General features: G+C 41.6%; 1 protein-coding gene across 4 annotated transcripts; it reads left to right on the forward strand.

Moving 5' to 3' along the window:
- The first annotated feature begins 1,419 nt into the window (after positions 1-1,419).
- LOC134563018 (uncharacterized) lies at positions 1,420-16,523 on the forward strand. 4 transcript variants are annotated; one of them, XM_063420774.1, is made up of 5 exons: positions 1,420-1,787; positions 2,682-2,845; positions 4,126-4,194; positions 8,462-8,566; positions 16,177-16,523. In XM_063420774.1, the coding sequence occupies exons 2-5, from the start codon at positions 2,841-2,843 to the stop codon at positions 16,244-16,246; spliced, it is 249 nt and encodes an 82-aa protein (XP_063276844.1). In that variant the 5' UTR covers positions 1,420-1,787; positions 2,682-2,840; the 3' UTR covers positions 16,247-16,523. The 4 variants fall into 4 exon arrangements, with proteins under 4 accessions (XP_063276844.1, XP_063276823.1, XP_063276833.1 ...); XM_063420753.1 differs by having other exon boundaries at positions 2,682-2,833; positions 15,658-16,523; XM_063420763.1 differs by having other exon boundaries at positions 2,682-2,833.
- Positions 16,524-16,796: the final 273 nt, after the last annotated feature.

The following is a 16,796-nucleotide window of genomic DNA, read 5'->3' on the forward strand; positions in this document are numbered from 1 at the left end:
TCAGAAGTACAAAGTATACTTACATGCTCCAGTGAAAGGTGCTCATTAATGGCTTAGAAACTCCATTTGATAATCTAGGACAAAGCATAGCATTCAAAGGAAGAAGGAACTGGAATTTACACAGTAACATTAGAATGCTTCTATTGCTTTGGACAGTTTATTATGGAAAATCACTCATTTAATTGGTACTGTACATAGAAGAAATACTTTTGCACTGATCTGTCTATCTATAATAATGGTTAAATTTTGGGGAGGGCTTAAAGGAGGTCCACACTGTATTACTAATTAGTCCACACTGTACTACACTGAATTACAGATTCATCAGTAGTCACATTGTTCAAAATTTAGTAAGCCCCGAACAAACAGCACTTGCTCATGAGTTACCTAAAGATCAGGAGATCTGCCTGGTATTTAAAATGTAGGAGTATTATTACTGAGACTCTAAGGCATAGTTTCTAGATGCCAAGGGATTTCTTTCCTGCACGGCATCTTTGTAATACTGCAGATTACTGTTCTTGCCTTTTATTTCTATTGCACTTTGTTTTACTGTACAATTTTTTTCTTTTTGTTTTCATTTATACTGCCAACAAGACGGCTGCATCCTGGTATGTAAAAACTTCCTAAGGTGGGATTTCAGAAATTCTCAGTGTTTAAGCAACTTTTTTCTTCTGTCTGAGAAATGCTCACTAGTACTGCACATTTCTGTAGGAGCAGAGGGACCTTTTCTGAGTGTTGTAAAAAATCTCTCTTGATTCTCACACATGAAAATTATTCCAGTCAAGGGTCAGTTTATAGCCAATCCAGGATCATCCCATGTCTGTTTTCTAGGATCAGTGTGCAACTCACTGACCCATTCTGGAAAAGGTTCTCTTTCTTCTAGAATTCCTCTACCTGTGGGCAAGCCTTTACCACTTCTGCTCTTAGTAACCTGGGAGATTTGCAGAGAGGAGCCTGTTTTCAGGACAAGTGGGTGACACCAACATGGAAATGGTATTGCCACTGAAAAATTCAACGAACTGCAGAGCTGTCACGGTCAAAGCTTGTCTCCCCTCTTCGGTCAGCCATCAGGCAGATGTCTACAAGGAGCCCCACCATGTGCTGGGGCAAAACCATTGGCAGCAGCAGCAGACCTTGCTTGCTGGTTGTTGTGAGTCAATATAAATGGCATTCCTAGACAGAAAACTAAGGTCTTTCAATGAAGTAGAGTTACTAGGGTTGCAGTAAGTTCCACTCTGATCTGTGTGTTTGGTTTGACTGTTGTTTTCTTCCTAATATTCTCCACTATTTTACAGTAGTAAGAAAACCAGTAATGTTTATTTGGGGATTCTGACTTAAAATAGTACTGTTTGTAGTAAGAGAAGAAATACAACTGCAAATGTGGTGTTCTTCTGTAGAAGTGTTAGACTGTGTGTGGAAGAAAATGCCACTTGTCAGAAGTGGGATCATGACAACCACTAAGCAAATAACTTCCAGATATTTTGAATGAGGAGGGAATCTGATGCCTGGTTCCCCTGACATATTTTACGTTGAATTCCTCAAAGCTTGTAGCGAGGGAATTTGAATCCTACAGATCTTGTAAAGAGTGTCAAAGTTCCTTGTAATGTTAAACCAAGCTGCCCTGTGCTGTATTTGAAGTGAACAGGTTGAACAGGTCAGTAATACTCTGTGCTCATGTTTCTCATAAGCAAACATTGCTTTGACAAGCTGCATGTCAGCAAGGAGCACTGGTGCACTTGACTAACGGCCCATCGCTTTTGTGCTTGGCTTCTCTCTTGGTTGTTTGCCAGGTAACTGCAAAGTTGGTTGGGGATTTTTTGGTGAAAAGCTTTGGGGATTGCTCATTTATCTTTCCTCATTTTCTTTCCTTTTTTTTTCTTTCCTTTTCTTTCATCATTTTTAAACAAGACTAAGATGTGTAGTAAGACTTGAATTTTTTTTTCTTGAATGCATCATATGCAAATGCAGTGAATTTCCTTGCCTTAAGCTGAATCAGAGGTTTACAGAAAAATTTTTTACTTACCTTTAAATTATGTCCTGCTTTTCAGCTTTATCTGCTTAATTTCAAGAAATAATGCTATGGTCTTCTCTAGTCAACTTCTAGCAGATAACTTCCAGCCATGCAGTCCTAGGTGAAAGGTCCTAAATATAATGGTCTTGGGAAGTATCTGAATGCTACAAGACACATCTGATGCTAAATAGACACATGTCCCTCAAGTCAAAATGATTGCAGGCATTTTAATGCTGGAATGGGAATATTGTGGCACCTGACAGTGAAGCTAGATTTATACTAGGAGCACTTTGGTGCTGTGGCTGTGCGGATAAATGGCACCAGGAAGCAATTAGATGAGCTTTTCTCATGGAAGTAAGGTAGCTGTTGCTTTGTCTCAGTCACAGCACAGTGTGCCTGATGGGGTGGGTGGTGCCCCTGTTAGGGCTGCATGAGACACCAGAGCAGAGAGCTAGCCAAGTTAGAAATAATGGTGGCCTTGGGTCTTTCACAAGCAGCATGCTGTTATCGGGCTTGTTTTGTGAGCATCACCCTCAAGGACAACACATTGTTTTGACAGGGATCCCATTTTGTCAGCATTGTATTTTGAATTACTGTAGATCTGTACTGCTAAAAAAACCCCTCTGTCTGTTTTTAAAAATGAATTGACTGTTAAGTTCCACTTGTGTTTAAGGAACTTCTCAGTTCCCATTGAGCTTGCTTTCTAAGCATGAAAGATGAAAATTCAAAGAAGTTATGTGATGAAGAAGAGTGACGTATTTCAGTCACCAGAGAAGATGACAGAGCTGAAAAGAGAACACAGTGAGGAGCCTGAGTATATGCGAGGTACTGAATGGTGTAAGTATTTATCTTTATTGTTTGCCATTTTGAACATGGTACATTAGATGTAGATTGTGTTTTACAAAGCATTCAAAAGGGGGTTTTCCCTCCAAGGAACTTGCTCAATGCCAAAGGAAACTGAATGGTGTCAATGTTTATAATCTCACTCATGAATGCACACCAAGTCTATCTCACCTCACTGAAGAGGATCTATTTCCCTTTAAATAAAACTCATGTGTCGTTCCATGAGACATCTGTAAATCTAACTATGTTTGCCCTTGTCCATGCCCAATGTTTTTGTGCCCATAATCTCATTGTCAGATTATTGTCTCGCTTGGTTTGACATTTAGCCTTGCATTCTCCTGCATTCTCATTCTGCTTTTCCTGGTGGTTGCCTTTCTCTGACTTGGTAAATTACCTACACATAAGGCAAGTCACTTAACAAAATTTTTATGTTTTTTTCCTGGAAAGCAGCGGTTTCTTTCTGTAGTGAGAACAAAAGTTGGGTGGTATCAGTGGTAAAAGTACTGTAAATCCACTGTCAGAAGGAGATGCAAGGCTTCAGTATATTCCTTTTGGGAGATAGCTTTTCAATAGCACTTTATATGTGTTGGAAGTTTCTCCTAGCAGATGGGTAGTTGGAAAACCAAAATGCAGACTGCACCTTCAATAAATGTTGTGTGCTTTCATAAAGATTTTCTAACTCAAGGATTCTGTAGTGACACTGAAGCTGCTATGGAGTTTGCCACTTTGGTCATACCATTTTGTTGAGGAAACTGAGTATCACTACTCAGAAAGTGCCTTACACTTGGAGGATTTGAGTACTTCCTTTCTGGGCAAGTTCTAACAAACTTCTTTATTATTCTAAACTGAATTTGTGAAAGGGAACCTGCTTACCATAGCAGAAGCCCTATCTAATTGCAAGCTCTGCACTGTAATAGGATTAGTAGGTTGTGCTGGATCTGTAATATTCACTCTTCCATACTGCTGTTCTTGAAGCAAAATTGTCCTGGGGGCCAGGTTAGCTATAAAGACTTTGGTCCCATCATCAGAAAATCTGAGTGGTCTCGGTCCAAAAAGATTTTTCCTTCAGATGGCCAGTTAAAGGTCTGATGCTTTTTTGTTTAGATTGCTCAACCAGGATGTGGGAGATGTTGAATCATATCCCTTCCTTATTTAAATGTATTATGAACCCAGATTTACATTGTTACAGGAAAGTCTCCCAACTCCCAAGGAAAATATTGGCCAAGATGTTTTTCTATCCCTCCTCTTAAAGTGAACCATTTTTTTTTGGTCAGAAAGAGAAGATCAGGAGCCTGTGTGCCACCTCAGTGGGTTGACCTGGATTCCAAGGAAAGTTTGCTCAAGTAAGTAGTACAAAAAATTCAGACTCTGGGCAGAAATAGAAAGTGATTTCCAGGCACACTGACCTCAGTGCTGCTGAGTGAGCCTGGGCAGATGTGAAGGCTTCACTTCCTTCATGGGCTGCTTTTTGGAAGGAAGAGGGGTTTCTATGTTGAAACCAAGGAGAATTGGGTGGCAGGTCCTCCCTGGCAGAGGGTCCTGGCTACGTGGCTACCTGGCATCTGCTTCCTGAGGGGAAAAAGCTCCTCTCCCTGGAGTTTCTTTTCTACTGGTGCAAGAGCTTCTCAGGCAGCCCAGAAGCTCTCACATACCCCTTCCTTGGCAGGGGCTCTGTGCGTGCCTGGCAGGGGAACACCACAGCTGTGCCCACTCTGGTCAGGCGCTCCTCGCTGTGAAGTCCCCTGGTATCACTCATTGAAATGCAGACTGTACTCAGTTTCCCCTGCTGATGTTAAAATTACGTGTGAGACCAGAAGTTAAAAATAAAAACCAGAAGCAGTCAAGCTGAACCGTTCTGATACGAAACCATCCCCTTCCCCCCAGCCCTTCCCTACGCTACATCCAGCCCTTCTCTATGGCTGCAGCTATGTGTGACAATGGCAATTTTGGTGTGGAGAGGGAACTTCTTGGGAATCTCCCTTTGTACTTTAGCTCAGCATCATCAACCATCACTCCCTGCTCTCTTAGATTTTTATTGTTACTCACAAATATTCAAATATTGAGATCTCTATGGTCTACTTTTTTCTGATACTCCTTGTCTGGACTTGTCAGTATTTTGAAAGTGCCTAGACTTTCAAAGCATGCCTACATGAAGGCAGCAAGGGGTATTGTCTTTACAGAATACAGGAACAATTGGCAAACATGAACAGAGAGCAGAGGCCTTGGTCAGACTTAGAGGCGTTTTTAAGGAAGAGTAAATTCAACTTTTGTGTTTCATTTCACACTGTTTTCATTATCTGTTTGCAATAGTCTATGCAATTTTTCTTGTGGGAAGTTGCATAATTTATATATTTTGCAAAATTACTACTTTCTAAAATTTGCCATTCTACTATTTTTTTAAGTAATATAGAAGACACTCTGTGGAGACTCCTATGTTGTTACCAACTGCAATTAAGTCTCCCATTTTGCCTGGGTACCACACAATTATTTAGTGAAATCTGCTGCTTTCTGCATAACATTTAGCATATAGTTCCACAACTATTATAAGCTGATATAGAAACATAGAATCGTACATTATTATGCTGCCTCTGGGCTTATTTATTACTCAAATTTAGTTTAATGATCTTTCAGTGAGTCCTGCTAACTCCTAGGAAGTGGGGACATGCTGCCAAATGGGTACAAAGGTGAGAAGGATGCTACTGAAAGAGAGTATCACTGCTGGTCTGTATGCTGACTTCTGCCACGAGTCACTTTTTCTCACCACTTCCCATGTGTGTCAGCACTGGTGTCTGAGCTATTATGTCAGACTGGGGAGAGGATCTAGCTGGAAAATAAGACACCAAAGGAATTTAATAGTTTTCATTAGGATCCTGTCTGTGATCTGAGTGATGCTCTGCCTGCCTGAGCAACTGGGTCAGTATGATGGAGCAAGCTACAATGCCTGACTCCTGGGAGAGTATCAATAACAAACTAATAAAAATCACTGTGGTTTTGTGTTGAGCATGAAAACTGTTATACCTCATCTCAAAATAAATTTCACCTCTCACACCTCCAAAGCAGTGCACACTCTTGAAAACAGATTTAAAAGGAAGAAGTTTTAAGACATTGATGTGTTCATCACTTTTTATTAAAAAAAAAAAAAAGCTAGTAGCTAAACTCAAGTTGAATTAATGAGAACCTTTGTCTCCCCATCTACTTTCAACTCCAGACAGTATTTAGGACAAATTGTTATTATTATTGTTATCAGTCCCTGACTGATCTTTTTGGTCAGCTCTACCCTCTTGCCCATGGAAAGCCATTGAACATGTTTTAAACTGTTGCAACTCCATTGATTTTGATAGAACTTCACTTGCCTGATGAAAGAGCAAAGGGAGTCATGCAGCTGCATGACCATTGTAGTGCTTTGCCATCTGAATGGGTAAGTTGACAGCTGTCCATTTTTTCTGCTATGTGATGGGGTTGCAAGACCCTTTAGACAGCAATTCATGAGCTGACAACCCCTGGAAACAGAGTGTTTGAAAGGAGCATTGATGTGTTAGGCATATGGTTTATTCAGATCTTCCAGTGCTCTTGGGTTTGCAGAGAACATCTGCAGAATAAAAAGCATGAAAACAGTCAGGAAAACAAAGCTGACTTTCCTGACTGATGATGATGATGAAAAAAAAAAGTTTGAAGGCTCCTCTAACATTTCTAGAATTCCATTGCTTTTTGTTCCATGTTTCATATCTTCCCTATTGTGTCCCTGTAGAGAAAATTTTTGTAAATCGTTTCAGGGAATCTGTCACAGGGGTAATAAAATATCTGCTTCTCAGAAGAGTAAGATCAGTGTCACAGAGAGGGAAAGTTGTTTTAAAACTTTCTCAAAGACAACATAAAATTACTGTAACAGGGTGAACTCAATGGCAACATTTCTATTGAATTCATTATGAAACTGGCACTGTCTTATGTGTAAAAGGAAAGACAGACAAAGTGGGAAGTGGCTTCTACCATCCCTCCTAAAATCTGTATAATTTGTTGACTCTCTTCTGAGCCTGAGCTCCTTCTCATCAGGTTTTGAGGAAACTCTTTTTAAAGCACTACTATCAAAACCAAGCCTAGCATAGTTAAGAAATATACTAATTTTTGGAGATACCACAAGGAGGAAAGTGAGATGATATCAGAAAAGGAGGAATTTCTAGTTGCAAATATTAGATGACATTGTTTGAAATCCTTTGCTTGCCATTGATACAGGACACTTCTTTGCCAGGGGACAAAGTCACTCTGCTTGTTCTGCCACTCCTCCCTTCAAGTTGGTCCCTTAAGCACTAGTAATCTTGATGTAGCCTAGAGTAACTCTTCTTAGAGTGAAGATTAAATATTTCAAAGTACATAATCATGATATTTCATAACTCAAAAATGAAGTGACAGGTTTTCTGTAGTAACAAACTTTTTATTTTGAAATAGATTTTCTGTGGCCACTTGCCAGAAGTTATAACTAGTGCCTAGAATGTTCATTTTTGTGGTAGGCTTCCCCTCAGTCTTAAGACAACACCAAACTACAAAGAATAGACAATTTTAGGCTTTGACCTGGACTGGAAACAGCCATGGAATATAATTTCCTCAGATAGCCTTAGAGAATATTTATGTTCCTGATAAAGCACTGGTGAAGTCCTTTGGAGCAGCTCATGCACATATTTAGTCTACTTTCTGCTCTTTCCTATTGTATTTTTTACTTTTGCTTCTTGCTTCAGCATTTGCAGCCTGTCATTCTCACCAAGAGTTTGTCTGGAAGAACAAGGTCACATGAAAAGCATCCTTTACACTAATGCAAGCCAAGGCTACTCTGCAGTCTTGCAAAGGAAATATCAGCAAGAGTTTTCATCACTTTCATTTTCTTCCCTTCAGTAATCTGGAATGCTTTTAGTAAATCATAAGTTATTTACATGAAATAGAAAATATTTCTTTTTATCTGTGAATGCTCTAAAAATCAGGAGTGGCTCCTGGCATGTCCAAATTGTGGGAAAGTTGTGATAGCTGCTCAGATTTTTTGTCTTGACCACAAAATGAATTAGGAATGATAATCTATAATGGGGGGTTTTGGTGCTAAAATGGGACATATTTAATGAGGTGGCTATTTTCAAATTGAATGGATATTAGGTAAGTGTAAGTGATCACTACAGGGGGCCATTGGCCCATGATGTCTCTTGCTCTGGAGCTTGGACCTCAAACACAAATGTCCAAGGCAAGGGAGTGCTGGCACTGCCACAGGGCCTGATTGGCACCAAGTACTGCCACACAACAGATGATTCAGAAGCCACAGGGACAGACTTTCTGAACCACAGCTCCTGACGTCTGTAATGTCATCCTCAGTGACACAACTGTCCTCCTCCTGATGTAAAAAAGGGGCACAATTTCTTCAGTTGTGTCCCATACCTCCACTACAGCCGTGGTTGTGCTGCACTGTGCTGTAGTGAGCTGTCCTGTATGACAGCTATCATGAGTAACAGGAATGAGCCGATGCCTGAGGTGGTTCCTCCTCTGGGAGGGGAGAGCATTCGTCCTCTTTGGGTTCAAGCTTCCACGGGCTGCTTTGCAGCGAAGCTGCTGAAAACTCCACGTGGTGTTTTACAGGCTCAGAGCGAGGGGAAGCAGCTCCTCTGGCCACTGTGGGACCGAAAGTGTGGCGATTGCTCCTCTCGGCGGTGGGGAAGCTCTGGTGGAGGGAAGGTACCTATGGTAAGTTTAGCCTTTGCTCTGAAAGGAGCCAGAGGATGGCCTTGGGCACTTCACACGGCCTGGAATTGCTCCTGATGGTTGAGGCATCCCTGTTCGCATATCGATTTGCCCAGCTCCTTTCACGGGGTTGTCTGAGGTGTGCAAGAACCACGAGCAGGTTCTTCGGCCGATGTTTCCGAGCCAGCCCGTGCACACCGCCGGAGGCTGTGGGGCCGCGCGGCAGCGGGACAGGTGAGGATGGCTGCTGGGCCTTCCTCCTTCAACAAAGCGGTTTTAAGGAGTGCTGTTTGGGGCCTTTAACTTCAGCACACATTTCTCACCACACAAGGAGCTGGCAGATGTAATTACCTTCCTCTCAGACAGAATTTTATGCAACGTGGCAGGAATATGTTAACTGTTTCCTGAAAATAAACGAAAAATTCACAAGACTAAGCAATAGAGCACCAGGAGAAAAAAACATGCAATATTCTGGCATTTAACAACATGTTTAGGCACAGTAAATAATCTGTTTTTCATAAATAATGTACTTCATTCCCATTACAAATAACTATTCACATATGCAAGGTTTGTGTCATTTCTCTCTGCTGACGTCCAACTTTCCAGTCTTTTGCATTTTATTCATTACTGTTGTTTACAGTAGTGATAGATTTAATTTTTGACAATTCATGTGATATAGATGCAGTTTTCCCGAAACAAATAGCAGCACCCACAAAATTTAGCTTTTAAGCTAAGTGTTGTTACTATTGAGCTGCAACTGAAGTTGAAGCTATTGTTGGCAGGTTTTTCTCATGTGATGTTTTAGGTGTTTTCTTAATAAAGGTTTTTTAAAGGACTAAACAGATGAAAGAGTTGGGCCTGGTTTGAATTACTAGAATGAAATTTCAGAATTAGGATGCTTGTAGTATATTTTGAGCAGAGGATCAGGGATTTCATTCATAACTCTATTTGAACTTAGAAAATGAAACTGTTTAAATGTGGAATATCACATTACATCTTGTTTAAAAATCTATTTCTACATGGAGATTCTTTAAATATTACAGGATAGAATTTTGCCACTTCAAGAACTGTTTAATAAAATTGAGGGTATGTCAACAAAATGCATCTAATTGACTTTCCCCATATTGCAAAACAATCTCAGTTATGGGTATTGTAAAAGCAGTGCTGGTAATTGTGTTACTGGGAATTGTGATTAAAAAGGATAATACAACGGGGATAATCAGACATGTCTCAGCGAAGAAAGGGATTAGAAGGAAATTGAAATCTCTCCCATTGGTGGTTAACTCCTCATTCATGATTTTGCCTCTTCTCATCGTTGTTTTTCCAGCTAGTAACTCCAGAAATGAAACTCCAGTGCTATCACAACATTTTGGATCTCCATAACATATCAGATAAGCTCTGACAATAGAAATACAGTTGAAGAAATTCCTGCCTTCACAGCTATGGACATAGTGCCAACTATTGCACAGTTTGTGTCTTGTTGCATGCTTTTGGGATAATCATAAGTAAATTTGGATCTCAATTGTTTCATTATCAGTCACTGCCAGCACAGCTTCATGAGAGGAAAGTCCTTCTTATCAAACCTGATTTCCTTTATGACAAGGTAACCCAACTAGTTGATCAAAGGAAGCCAGCTGATATAATCCTTTTGGAATTTTGTAAATCTTTCCATCCTGTTTCTCACAGGATCCTTCTGGACCGAATGTCCAGCACACAGCTGGATAAACACATCAGGAGATGGATGAGCAGCTGGCTGGGTCAGGCACAAAGGGTTACAGGGAATGGGGTGACATCAGACTGGGGACCTGTCACTAGTGGGGTTCCACTGGGCCCCATCCTCAGCCCTGTGCTCTTCAACAGCCTAATTTATGACCTGGATGCAGGACTGAAAGTTCACAGATGATACAAAACTGAGAGGAGCTTCAAAGGCAGGGAGGGCCTGCAGAGAGGCCTCAACAAATGAGAGGCCTGGGCAATCACCAACCCCATGTAGTGCAACAAGAGAAAGTGCTGGATTCTGCTCCTGGGATGGGGCAATCTTGGATGTGTGTACAGACTGAGGAATGAGGGGCTGGAGAGCAGTGTCATGGGCAGGGACCTGGGGGTCCTGGGCAGGGGCAAGGTGAATCTGAGCCAGCAGTGCCCTGGCAGCCAGGAGGGCCCACCCTGTCCTGGGGCCATCAGGGACAGCAGCACAGCTGGGCAGGGAGGGATTGTCCTGCTCTGCCCTGAGCTGGGGCTGCCTCACTCCAGTGCTGGGGAAGGGTTTGGGTGCCCCAGTGTAAGAAAGACACTGAACTGTCAGAGAGGCAAAGGAGGGCAGCAAAGAGGGCGAAGGGCCTTGGGGGGAAGCCGTGTGAGGAGCAGCTGAGGGCACTGGGGCTGTTCAGCCTGGAGGAGACTGAGTGAGACCTCACTGCAGTTAGAGCTTCCTGAGAGGGGAAGAGGAGGGGCAGGCAGGATCTGTTCTCTGTGGTGACCAGCAACAAAGAATGGCCCGAAGTTGTGACAGGGGAGGTTTAGTTTGGATATCAGGAAAAGGTTCTTCAACCAGAGGGTGTGTGGGCACTGGAATGGGTTCCCCAGGGAAGTGTTCATAGAACCAACCTGACAGAGCTCAAGAAGCATTTGGACAATACTCTGAGGCACCTGGTGTGATTCTTGGGTATGGTGCTGTGCAGGGCCAGGAGCTGAACTCCATGAGGCCTGTGGATCCCTTCAAACTCAACTGATTCTGTGATTCTGTGATTATCTTTCTGGCACTTCTGTTGTTCAAGATGCGGTATCAATTTTTTTCCCAGAAACTTCCTAAATTTTTGTGAGGCAAAGTGTGCCTCTGAGTTTGGCAGGGACTGGTACATGAAAGCACAGCTCTGGTAGCAAGTATTCCTAGTTTCAGACCTCTTAGGTATGAACAGTTAAACACATATGAAGAAAAACAAACCCATGCCCTTTAGTTAACAATGTGGGGAGAAGAGATGATCCAGGCAGTCTTAAGTGGCTGGCTTCAATAGTATGCAAAGCTCTCAAGAAAATTTTGAATAAAAGACAAATATAGGCTAGGAGATAGATAAAATGAAACATGACTTTGCATTGTTGGATTGTGTCAGCGCAGTAGACTCATTGGGAAACTATTTCATACACAAAGAAAACATGTTTCCTTCCTGGGAATTTCAGTGAAGCCTTTTCATGGAGTCTTGTGGAGATGGAGTGAGGAGGGAACAAAGAGAAACAAGGATTAGATGTGCAGGAAGCTGGCTAAAAGGGAGAGAACACTGCTGAGTGTTGATAAGCAGATGGTGAGGAAGGAATCAATAAACTGCGTGCTATAATGGCAGCAAGTATGCTGTATGGAAATAACTGTGGAAAGGAAGGATGCTGGTGTCTATGGCAGGTGTGCTGCTAAGGTGATCTTAGAGCAGTCTGGTGAGGTATATCCAGCAAAAAAGGGAGAATCTTACTGCTCTAATTCAAAGACATTTGTGATATTTCACTTCAATTTTGCATATGCATCTGTTTGCTCTGTGTCAAACACAGAGCAATGAACTTTCAAACATGAACTTTCACTGAAGGGTGCCAATAGTGGTTAGAGGGATGGAGGACTTTGTGCTGGAAAGGAAGTGGAAAGTGGATACTGTGTTCAGTCTAGTGAAAGAAAGCCTCAGTGGGGACCAAGTCTACTTTTTATTAGCAGTGTAAGTACTGGAAAGGATGCCAACAAACTGATGGGACTGATCTAGCTCGAATAGAAATGTGTCTTTCAAGTAGGAAAGTGCTGCCTAACCCTGGAACAAATTTTCTAACCAGAAAAGTGTTATACAATGGGACTGGTCAAGCACTGGCAAAAGGGCCCAGAGGCTGCTGAATCTCCATCCTTGGACGTCTGTGACAGTTGACTGGATAAGACATTTAGCATCTTGATCTTACTTCAAAATAGATATTTCAGTAATGGGATGGCCTAGCTGGCCTCCAGGGTTGCCTCCTACCTGAAAATCAGAGAAAAGCTGCAGGGAAAGGATACAGAACCATACATATATTGCATGTACAGCTGTCCTGCACCTCAAAGAGGCCAAGACTTGCTTGCCCATACAAGGAGAGTTGCATCATGACTCAGTGAAGGTTTATACTTATATTTTGGGTCCACAGTTTAAGGTAAGCTGAGCCTTAGTACCTCTTTACTGTTAAAAATAACAGTTGTAGTTCAGTCCAATTATCAAAAGCTTATGAAATTTTTCCTTTCATATACAAAAGAATGCAGTGAATAAGATAGCCTTTCGCATTAAAATATCTTTTAAATTATTCATCTTTCCCCTTGTATGTTTATTTTTGCCTGCTACTTCAATGCTAAAAAAAAAAAAAGTACTTAAAAAAATTTCCTGGGCCTCAAATTATAATATTATCTTTTAGTTCAGACAAGTATCAGCCCAGTCCCTGCACATGTGTTCCTGTGCTAATGTTATGTCTAATGGACTAAAACCAAATTGCCTACATTTATTTCAGTGGAATGACACTGGTAGAAAACTGCCTAAGAAATAGGAAATCCTGGGCATGAAGTTCTCACAAGCTAGGGGGAAGATTGGTTGGAAAGTGGCCCAGCAGAAAAGGACCTCAGGGTTGATGGCAGCTGAACAAGAGCCAGGGTGTGCCCATGTGGCCAGGAAGGCATCCTAGCCTGGATCAGCAACAGAGTGGCCAGCAGGGCCAGGGCAGGGATTGTCCCCTGTACTCAGCACTGGTGAGGTCACACCTCAAATCCTGTGTTCAGTTCTGAGCCCTTCAACCCAGGAAGGACATTGAGGTGCTGGAGCTTGTCCAGGAAAGGACCATGGAGCTGGTGAAAGGCATAGAGTGTAATTTAAGTCCTATGAGGAGCAGCTGAGGGAGCTGGAGTTGTTTAGCCTGGAGAAAAGGAAATTCAGGGGAGACCTTATTGTTCTCTACAAGTGCCTGAAAGGAGGCTGCGGCCACATGAGAGTTGGCCTCTTTTCCCAGGCAACTGGGAGGAGGGAGTACAGTCTTAAACTGCACCAGAGGAGCTTTAGGTTGGAAATTAGGAAGAATTTCTTCACAGAAAGAGGGATTGAGCATTGGAGTGGGCTGTCCAAGGAGGTAGAGGAGTCACCATCCCTGAAAGTATTTAAGAAAAGACTGGATGTGGCACTTAGTGTCATGATGTAGTTGATATGGTGGTGTTTGGTCATAGGCTGAACTTTATGATCTCAAAGGTCTTTTCTAACTAAATTTATTGTATGATTCTCTAATTCTATTGAGCCAGTCTACTGCACCAAGCGATGACTTTTTTGGATCCTACCTTGTAATTACCCAGAGCCAGATCTCTATTTACCTCCTTTGCCATGCACTGCCACAGCCTGCCTTTATTCTTCTGGCCAGTTGTGCCAAATACAGCTGGTACTCTCAGCTTTCCAAGGGCACAGTGTAGCAAGGACCCATAGCCCAAGCACACCACTGGAATACACAGCCTAGGTTTGGAACAGAGTGCTGGGACCTGCCCATCTTATGCACCCCAGCAGAGACATGGTTACATCACCCCAAGTGCTAGATGAATGCTCCACTGTGTCATCTCATGCTTCTGTTTTATTGCCTCATGCTTACATTGGAGAAATTAAAATCTTTATTAGCATTGTTGGTAAAACACCAGTGGTCTCTGGCAGGTTGGTCCTGTCTTTTTCCTTGGAAAGGGAAGCACTTTTCAGGGGAAGTACTGTGATTCATGAAGGATGTGGGACACTCTTCCGGCACAAGAAGGCAGAGGACAGTGTAGATCTTGGAACTTGGCTGCACAGGGCCTTTTCAGGACTGTCAGGTCTGAGATGGCACAGAACAAAGATATTCTTTACCAAAATCCCCCTATAAAAGGGGGCAAATTAAGCATGCCATTGCCAGATGTGGAAGTTTAAATGAATGTCACAGCTGCTTGATCAGATTTTGCTGCCTTGATTTCTGGTTGACAGGCATTACAATAGAAGCACCAGTCACTTCAGTGTAATTACCTGGCTTGGAAGCATAGGCCTAAGTTCAGGGAAACTTCTGCTTCAATTAGTCTTTGTTCAGTCTTAGTCTTTGTTCAAGATAGCAATTAAATACACACGGTAGGTGAAATATATGCCTAAAATTAATTGAATTTGTATCTATGCTTTAAATATATTCTTGATACTGCTTATTTCAGTCACCATTTCATTTATTACCTCATGAAATCCTTTTCTTTGGGTTTAAGCTAGAATTATAGCCCTGTAATTCTAAAGACCAAACATTACACCTGAATGCCTGAAAATATCAATTTAGCTATTACAAACCCAAGTTATACAACTTACCTTTACATTGCTGCTGCACACAGTGAAGGAGCAGCAGAAAAAAGAAACAAAAAGAAAAATTATTAGGAGGCATGTTTGCCCTCCAGCTGGACTATATTCTTGTAAAAGCGATAATCTGCGTCAAAGTGATCTAAACAGAGCAACCAGTGAAGGAAATTAAAACTGTCGTTCTTTGACACAGGATACCACTTGATAAGAATGCAGAACAGCTGTAAGCTAAATGAGCCACGTAAGACTGCATTTTTCATGGCATCCTTTACACAGACTTCACAATAATGTTAACAGCCTATTGCACTTGTCTGGCAATTAATGATCTGTCCTAGTAACTTAGTTTTGCCATTTAAAAATGTATTCTTCATATTTTGTTGAAAAAGAAACAGGACAAGCTGTAATTTGTAACTGCTTTTGGAATCTGAATTGCATTCTAAGTCTTCCGACAAAAGAAAATACAGTTGCCAGGCCTAAATCCTAAAATAGCAAAAAACTGAAAGACTTATTAGTTTGTTTAGATGCATAGTTTTAGAGAACAAGTTTTGCTTATTTTATATATATATATATATATACACACACACACATACATATACATAAAATATAAATTAATATGTATTTTAAAAACGAAATTTAAAGAGAAGTTAAAACTCTGTCAAACCCTACTCTCATTTTGGCCTGGCTGCTTACATAATTTTAGAAAAGAAGATCTTGGCATGTGAAGAAGCTAAAACTTTCCCATTTTAAACTGCTTTATCTTTTATCCATTTTCAGTAATTTCTGGCAAGTTTACTGGAACCTTTTCCTGGGATTTCTTGGAGTTGCGAAAACACATCCCTCTGACACTCACTCTGCAAAAAAGACCCACTTCAGGCCCTGCACTGAATAGGTCTTACCTTGCAAAAGAATTTCATTGCCTTCTCCTTTGGACTTGAAGATGCAAATAACATTCGGGAACTACCGTGCAAGTTAGATAAAGAAATGCTCTTTTTCCTGCTGCTCCAAGATGGGAAGAAAACACCCACTCTGTGCCTTAGGAGAGAAGGGCAGTGAAAGGGCAGGCTGCTGCACCAGCCTGGCTGCCGGCGTGTGTGGTGCTACCGAGGGGGCTGTTACCAAAGGGGAAGGTTCTGCCTAGAGATGGGAAGAGCGACAGGATCCTCACCTCTGTTTTTCCCTCTCCCCTGGAGCCTCCTCAGGCAAACTCGCCCCTTTCGACTTTATTTCCCAGCCTCTGAAAGAAGGGAACTCAATCAGCTAATCCTATCTGTCCACTTCTGTTGTGTCTTGCAGGTGGTTTCACAGCATGAGCTCTATCAGGACAATACAACCGCAGTATTGCTACTCTGACACCATGCATTAAACAAACATCCCAAGGAGTAAGGACACTAAATATGGTTTTCATTTCCTATATTTTCTTTACTGGGGCATATTTAGCTGTTACTTAAACTCCTATCTATGAACACAAGGCTTGACAATTGCTTGTTTATTATAATTGTCATTAGTATGACTTTTAGTGAAAATCCAGTCCACTTTAAGGACTCCAAAGATGTTATAGCTTGAATAACACATGTTGGAACACTCAATAAAGTCGTGGGACCTCATGAGGCTCTAAAATGAGTGAGACTGCAAATAAATACTTGCTCTCAGCGTGTTTGTAGTCATTTTCCCTGAAGATAAATTGCCTAAGGAGGAAGACACAAGGCAGTTAAAACTGCTGGTTTATTTCAGAATAAAATTGCAAGGAACATTACTGTCAAAGCAAAGTTAAACGTCCTGTCAAACATGTGTAAGGACCTTAGGTCCCACTTCAACTGAGGAAACATCTTTGCTGGCATTAGTCTAGTACAGCTGGGTTTTGCTCTGTAAAATGTCAAATGTTTCTCTTCCTTTTTGGACATTCACAGTACTAA

This window comes from Prinia subflava, chromosome 1 (assembly GCF_021018805.1).
Source record: "Prinia subflava isolate CZ2003 ecotype Zambia chromosome 1, Cam_Psub_1.2, whole genome shotgun sequence".
NCBI classification, from domain to species: Eukaryota; Metazoa; Chordata; class Aves; order Passeriformes; family Cisticolidae; genus Prinia; species Prinia subflava.

Coding starts and splice junctions, on each gene's coding strand:
- LOC134563018 (XM_063420745.1), top strand. CDS start 2,725: ATGAAAATTCAAAGAAGTTATGTGATGAAGAAGAGTGACGTATTTCAG. Junction 2,834..4,125: donor GGAGCCTGAGTATATGCGAG/GTACTGAATGGT, acceptor TTTTTTGGTCAG/AAAGAGAAGATCAGGAGCCT. Junction 4,195..8,461: donor TCCAAGGAAAGTTTGCTCAA/GTAAGTAGTACA, acceptor GGTGTTTTACAG/GCTCAGAGCGAGGGGAAGCA.